Source organism: Microtus ochrogaster, linkage group LG2, assembly GCF_000317375.1.
Source record: "Microtus ochrogaster isolate Prairie Vole_2 linkage group LG2, MicOch1.0, whole genome shotgun sequence".
NCBI classification, from domain to species: domain Eukaryota; kingdom Metazoa; phylum Chordata; class Mammalia; order Rodentia; family Cricetidae; genus Microtus; species Microtus ochrogaster.
In genome coordinates, this window is record NC_022028.1 from 10452742 (window position 1) to 10460778 (window position 8037).

The 8037-nt window shown below is 38.0% G+C and overlaps 1 protein-coding gene across 26 annotated transcripts in view; it reads right to left on the minus strand.

Annotated features, from left to right (window-relative positions):
* Nucleotides 1–2680: 2680 nt before the first annotated feature.
* Nucleotides 2681–8037, minus strand: part of Rims1 (regulating synaptic membrane exocytosis 1) — a 473457-nt gene continuing 468100 nt past the window's right edge. For all 26 annotated transcript variants that reach the window (XM_026785683.1, XM_026785682.1, XM_026785680.1 and 23 more), the window contains 3 exons: nucleotides 7447–7548; nucleotides 6500–6639; nucleotides 2681–5388 (listed from right to left, as the gene is read on the minus strand). In XM_026785683.1, the coding sequence (XP_026641484.1) occupies nucleotides 5170–5388; nucleotides 6500–6639; nucleotides 7447–7548 (461 nt within the window). In that variant the 3' untranslated portion in view covers nucleotides 2681–5169. The remainder of the gene's footprint in view (nucleotides 5389–6499; nucleotides 6640–7446; nucleotides 7549–8037) is intronic.

Here is an 8037-nt window from a genome sequence, read left to right on the forward strand (position 1 = left end):
TATGAATTTTTCTCTTTGATATATGTATGTCAAACCATTCCTGAGTCTCTGGAATACAATCAGTTCGATCATGATAAATAGTCTTCTTGATATGTCTGACATAAACAAGCACCTTAAGATATCACACCAGCATTTGTCTGTGATTTTAAAATAATTGGCCTTTGCCCATGGAGTGATTAATTGATTGGCCTACAAAGGAGGAAATTACTTATTATGTTAGATTGAAAGGAGGCTAAAGCCATATTCAGTTCCATTGACAACAAACCATCAGGGAAGCTGTTTCAAATGTTTTTATTAACATATGGCTGGATGAGGTGGATGTCAAACATGCTTTGTTATGTTGTATTTTAACTCTCAACCACTTCTAGGAATTTTCATTTGTAGCTTGATTTTTACAATGACACACGAATGATTCAACAATGTATTCTTTAATCACCATGACCCCAGGTATTTTCTGTAGTTTCTCTTGTTGTTGACTTCTACCTCTATTCCATTGTGGTCAGATAAAATAAAAGGATTTTTTCCAGTTTTTCTATACTTGTTGAGGCTTGCTTTCTGTCTCAATATGTGATCAGTTTCAGAGGATGCTCCATGGGCTGCTGAGAAGAATGTGCAATCTGTAGTGTTTGGATAGAATATTCTTTAAGTGTCTCTTTGATTTATGGGGCCAATCAATTCCAACGTTTCTGTTTATTTATTTATTTTTTGGTTTGGACAATCTGTCAAATAGTCAAAGGGGGGGTGTAGAAGCCACTGAGGTGTTGCTGTGTTGTTGTTAATCTGCGACTTTATATCTAACACACACACATACAATTAAATAATTAAACTGGTTCCAGTTGATCAGGCTTGGTTTACTTTTCAGAAGTGTAAAGAAGTATTTTTGTTTCCTTTGAATGGCTCGACTTGGGATGGAAGTACTGTATAGAGAATGGATGTTGTGAAAAGCCCCGATGACTTCCAAGCCTGAAAGAAGAGACGGTGCCCTGGAAACAGAAGACTAGTCATTGAATTTGTTTGGAGAGGAAATAACTTATATTTTAGGTCCCATGAAGCACCCTGAAGCTCTACCGATGCAAGGTTCTAGAATGACCAACTCAACTCCATAATGTAGGTTTATGGCTAATGCAAGATTGAGGGATCATCGTTGGATTAGAGACAAGTACTGAAAAAAAAAAGTTAAGTTTAAAACTAAGGATAAGACTGGGACCTAGCTAGGGGAAACTTTGATATATCTCCCTCACTAAAATTGTTCAAGAAGCTGCAAAATGCAGGTGCTGACCAGAGTGAGAGAGGGACAGTTAAGAGGAAAGCCTTGGAAAGGGGCTTTTTCCTTATTATAGCCCCAGTCACGTAAGCAGCATATAGAAAGCAAAGATGGACAAGAATGTTTCAAAGAAGAATGAACTGGCTTAAGGTCCTTCCCGCCTGGGAAGAAGCAGATCGAGGTCAAGTGCAGTCAGTGTGGGACACTAACAAAATGAAGAATGGTTTATCGCGGTGGGAGCCTGAGTTGGTCTTGAGTTTGGATGTTGTCTGATCTCTTTACTAATCAGCAGCATCATCTCCTGCTCTTAGTGGATCTAACCTGCAGAGCTTGCTGTCCCAATCAGGAGTCATAGTAGTTCTTATAGAATGTCTGTGAGAGCCCAGCACAGTGCCATGGGATCCCTTTCTATAGAAACTGATGCCATCAGGATTGGCTGTTTATGCAATCATTTTTTTAATAGACGGTAACTCTTTGAGGTAAGGCCATTGTTTTCTTTTTTGTATTCCAAATATTTATTTTTACAACTTAAGTAATATCTGTCCACTAATTATGAAGTCATATATGTCAGCCTGAAATTTTAAGAAAGCCAGCAAAAAAACCCATTAAATCTTAACAAGTGTGCTTTTTAAAGGCTTTGATTTTTTTTTACTTTTTGAAATAATTACATTATTTCTTCCTTTTCTTCCAACCCTCTAAAGACTCCAATATGTTCCTGAACTCTCTTTCAAATTCACGCTCCCTTTTCCATCCATGTAAACCTGAAATAATAGGACATGGTAGCTTTTCCTGACTTGAAAGGAGAGATTTATTTTCCCTTCTGGTCTAGACAAAGAATCCTAAAGCTACCTTCAGCTGCCTCTGGTGTTGATGGCATGTTTGACATCCACCCTCATCCAGCCATATGTTAATAAAAACCTTTGAAACAGCTTCCCTGATAGTTGGTTGTCAATGGAACTGAATATGGCTTCAGCCTCCTTTCAATCTAACATAATAAGTAATTTCCTCCTTTGTAGGCCAATCAATTAATCACTCCATGGGCAAAAGCCAATTATTTTAAAGTCACAGACAAATGCTGGTGTGATATCTTAAGGTGCTTGTTGATGTCAGACATGATATTGATACCACAGTGTATATTTTTTCCTAATTACATGGAAGTCAGTGTAGTTTAAGCAAAGAAGTTAAGTCTCTTTTAACATACAAAGTATCTTATATATGAATATTAAAGGTATTATTTTAGTGATGGCATCAACGCAGACTTAGATTATTTCAAGTCAGCCTATTTTAGGCAATGTCCCATAAGCTAGGTAATGGGCTACAAAGGAAGGACCGAGAAGGCAAGACACTGTGACAAGAGGCGCAAGAATTGACACTTCAATATGTCATATAACTTGAAATGATTTGTCAACTGGACAATAGAGTTGCCTCTTTTATTAGCACATTCAAACAGCAGCAGAGAAAACAACCTTTATTCGAGTCTTACTGAGATTTATTGTTTTTAATAATGCCACTTTTCAGAAGTATAGTCATGTGCTCACTTAGACAGGCTGACAAAGTGAATACTCATATTGTAATGCAAAGTACCTCTCAGGTCATAAGTTAAGACAGATAGAGTGCAGTGACAGGTCAATCAAACGCCCGCAGCAGACAGCAAACCCCAGCCTCCCTTGCCCACCAACTGGCTCTCATTTTGCACCAAAGAACCCACAATGGAAAGCTGGCAAAACATAGAACACAGATGGCTACCGACTGACATGAAAAGTAAATTTTATTAAACATGTTTACATACATGAGTGGGAAGTTCATTTAAAAGCACAGGGGAGTGTTAAGACAAGTGGTCAAAATAGAAAGATTCTACCCAATTATAATCAGTTGGTCGTTGGCCACTAAGACAGAACGGAATCTAGTAGAAGTGCACCAATTGCTTCGGTTCTTCCTGCACAGCATGGTGAGTGGTGGTCAATCTGTGCCCTGTGGAATGATGGGCAGGTAAATTCTGACATGTGGAAATCATAATAAATAATTCACTTGGTGCAGGCAGTATGTCTATGGATATTAAAACCTAGTGTGTACACAGTGTCTACATGTGTTACAGCCCCACGGGAGGAATCTACACCAAAATATTTATTAGAAGGAATTTGGTCCATACTACATCACGTTTTCCAGAGGGTAAAAAATAAGGTCCATCTATAGACATTTCACCCCAGACCCACATACTGAGTCTGGCTAAAACCTGCAAAATGTCTGTAACAAAAATGGATGGCTTAGATTTCTTGATTAGTTCAGTATATTAATTAACGAGCAAACTGTACAAGTACATGCAACATACAAGCTGGCCTATGTGGAGCTAACATACATTATTAAATAACCTTTTATCTCTTTGCTTTTTTCTTTCTTTTTCATTTTTTTATACAAAATATGCATGCAGCTTTGAACAGCTCCAAGTCATGCTGCTCTAACTGTGAAATCACAAAAGTTGGAACGACTCATAAAAGGAGGAGAGCATCATTGATGCAGTTGCAGGGCCAGGCGCCTGCAGCACATACACAGAGGGTCACAAGGGGGGTCCAAGGCCAAGAAAACCCAAATGAAGAATATGCAAATTGGAATTGGACTGTATTCTTTTGCTTCCCCCAAAGTAAAATCGTGTGCATTAAAAAAAAAAAAATCAAGCTTTGTGCTTGCATTGACCTTAAATAAATATAAACTAAAATCCAATAAAACATTAGTTTAGTGCAGAGTATATGACCTGGAATTTCCAGGGCAATAGTAACCAGCTCATACCATGCTCTTTCCAGGGCAGAGGGGAGAGTCTACACTGAGGCATGGCTGAGAAGCCTGGGCATAGCTGAAAGTGTCTTAGGCTCAAATTCACTTTTAGTCACCGTTTTGGGAAGTTAAGAGTATGGTTCCTACATATGAGCATTTTTTTTCCTTTTGTTATCTGGAAGTAAAAAGCATTGCAAAATGGTTTCTGAAGCAATACTATGTGGCTAGCCTTCATCCCCAGCATTAGCTGCAGATCGACTTGAAAGTCTTTCATGTCAACAATGGAAAACATGAACAAAGTATCTGGAATGCAAACAGATATGCTCTTCACTGAAATGGGATTCTGTGACTACCAGTTTGGAAGGTGAGCTCTTTTTTGGGGGGTGGGGAGGGGATGTACATACAAGACTTGGAAGAACTGTGAACTGACTGCCAGTGATACCCTTCCCTGGCTTCACCTCACCCAGCTTTTGAAAACATCCGGGGGAAAATGCTACAGAAACTGCTTCAGCCCTTTTTTGGTGCTTCTGGAAAAAGAAAGGAAGGGCCTCTGTTATCACCACTAACCCTGTTATGACAAAGCAAGGGGGAAAAAATACCAAAAAAAAAAAAAAACCAACCAAAAAACGAAACCAAAACTAGTAGAAACCACAAAGACAATGAAGACAGAAACAAAGACAAGGGGAGAAAAGAAACCAGCAAACAGCACACAGGTAACTAAAGCACACAGACAACTAAACAACCTTAAACACCAGGGAAGTAACCCTGCTTGTGGTCTGTGCGGAAATGTGTGACTTATAACTTTTCAGAGTGAGAGTTTCCAGTTTGTTTTATTTGGTGCGTGCGTGCGTGCGTGCGTGTGTGTGTGTGTGTGAGAACTGGACGTTTCCTCTTTTCCTATTTGCTGGAAGCATCAGTGACTCTCACTAGCATGTCTTCTCTCTGTAACCTGAATGACTGCCTTGTTCTGTCATATGAAGCCATGTTTTAAACAACAATTGGGAGGTAATACCGAAAAACTACTACAGGCAAAACACAAGTTGATTGTCTGTCTCCAACAATGCTCTTGATCATGAAATATCTGGTTCTGATAATTATCCTGAAATGTGAAGTTTGATTGGAAGGGTAAGAGTTTACTATGATCGGATGCAGGGAGGCCCAGATGAACTCTCCAGAGATGATTGGGAAGCCCGACGGGTCAGGGGAGTGAGGGTGGGATCCACCAGTGATGACGGAGGGAACAATTTATACCATCCAATCACCATGCTGGACAGATCAAGTTCTTCCAACAAGATTTGAGCCACACCCATAAAACATTTGTGGTCCATTCTTCCATAGTCACCCCAGACGATCACCTGTAGACAGAAACACAATGTAATTTGAACTTCCTTTCTCCACATGTGAGAGGGTCACATCTCTCATCCTGTAAAAGTGTAGAAAAGGTAAAGGTTAAGACACAAGGCTATCTATGAGAGAGCATGCAAAAAAATATCTACACATATGTTTAAGTCAGTACTGCCCTTATGGGACTTTCATATAATAAATAATGATGAGTCTCTAAACACTTTTACTATTAACTACACTGGTGTCAGACAAGCCTTTCAGTACACACATTCTTGGGTTCTGCATTCTAATTTTGGGCTCATCTATAAATGTTTGGTTGTAAACCATCTACCCCTTCTGAACCCTGCTTTCTCAATGTACACTGACAAATTACTTAATTCCCGTGATCCTAAAATATACGTTTACCATAGAAATAATGATATTTAGGGAATAAAGGTGTTAGAACCTTTAAAAAAGGTATATATGGAAGTACCTAACAACAGCTATTTGTTGGTCTCTATTCTTTTTCTTCTGCAATCTTCCATTTTATGGTTTATATCTGATATTGAGTAATGTTCAATCAATTATTATTATCATTTTTGCCATGGTATCTTTCTATGTATCTATCTACCTACTTGTCATCTATCTATATCTAAGTTTATCTATCATCCATCTATCTAATCTATCTATCTATCTATTTATCTATCTATCTATCTATCTATCTATCTATCTATCTATCTATCTATCCATTCACCCATCTCTATCTCTATATCTACCTATCATTTATCTATAACCTATCATCATCTTTCCATCTATCATCTGCCTATCTGCCCATCTATCATCAGCCTATCTACCATCAATATTACCTACTATCCAACTCTGTATCATCTATCTTCAGAATGGCTATATATCAAGAAGAGAAAAAAAATGACAAAAGAGAAGAAAGATTTTGTTTCTTTCCACTACATATATCACATATTGACAACACTATAGATACTGCATTATAAATTGGCCACTTTATATATGTCTACCTAATGACATTAGTAAATTAGGCTTTACTGAATTGATTCTCCTCAGTGCTTTCCATATCTTTACCTAGACCAACCGATATCACTATAACCAGCCAAGAAATGTGCTACTGACCTGAAGAACTTTACCCTGTGGACTTTCATCAAAAACAAGGGACTGCTGATACAGAGGGTCAAGAGTTTTCCGTGCAATTCTTGTCTTCTTTTTGGCAATACAGGCTCCATTTTCCAAAAGATAAACTTTCACGTAGGGTGCTAAACAAAGGTGAGTAGACACGTAAGAATGTATTGCTCGAACTAACTCTGTTTTTATGAATTGATGCCTCATTGGAGACTTTTATTATATGGACATTTTCATAGGTCTAAAAACTCTACTCCTTACAGTCCATACATACATCACCACTACTGTCTCTTTCCTCATTTCAAAGAAATGTCCATCCAGTGGTCTTGACTCATTTACTTAAGTCAGGGCTGGCATTACAGTGCAGGTAAACATCTTAAATCTTAATGTTTTGTGTTTTCTTTTGTGGTTTTAGGTATGCAGAAAAACTATGTAGCACAAAGGATGGCTATAATTACATTTTTTTGGGAAAATAACAGCATTTTCCTAGTACTTTTCAACAAAGTAATTGTGAAAACAAAACCCAGATCCTTTTTTATAAAATCAAATATCACAGAAAATTGCTTTTTAAGGAAAATGATTGCTTAAAGCAAAATCAAGCTTCAAATGCATTATTTTCTCACCCTTTAGCTAAGATCAATTATAAAGCAAAATGCAACAAAATTTTCAAGATTTTCCATATTTAAGCTTTGCCCAGGGACTGGAGAGATGGCTCAATAGTTAACAGTCCATCCTCCTCCTGCAGTTGGATCCAGGATCAGTTCCTAGAACTCACAGGGCAGCTCACAACAACCTGTAACTCCTGTTCCAGGAGGTCCAGCGTTCTCTTCTGGCTCCTCTGAGCACTGCATGGGTGTACAGAGGTGCATGCAAATCAACATGCACATTAAAATAAACACACCTGAGAAGAGCCCAGTCACATCAGTGCTACTTTTCCTTACCAGGGGTAGACTTGGAGCCAGGCTTTTGTGTAAGGCTCCGGGCTCTGATAACTTCAACCTCCAATTGGCCCTTTTTTTCCTCCATTCCAATCTGGATATCACCTGAAAGTGAAGACACAAGAAAATCGCAGCTTCTGTTCAAATCATGAGACAAGGAAAAAAAATGGAGGAACGTTGGTAGATGCTGAAGTGTGATTTCTGGGATGGTTAATATGAACACCACCATATTATCCCAGCCAATGATGTACTGGTATCAAACTTCTACCAGCACTGTACGGCATCTAAATGTTGGGGACTAATATGATGCATATTTTGAAAAGCTATCAATTGAAGTACGCTTTTCTTTATTCCAAAATTATTGTAAGTTTTATAAAACTGTGAATTAATATGGGATTTCATCAAATGTGCTTCTATATGTTAATATGGGTATTTTCTTCTTGATTAATGAGGTTAATTACATTCTTTTTTCAGGTATTAAATCAACCATGCATTTGTGATAAGAAGTTGGTTGTATTATCATTACTTTTAATATTAACATATTTGTGTTGTTTGAGTTTGTAGAGACTTTTTGGAAGTATGAGTTAGGAGGGG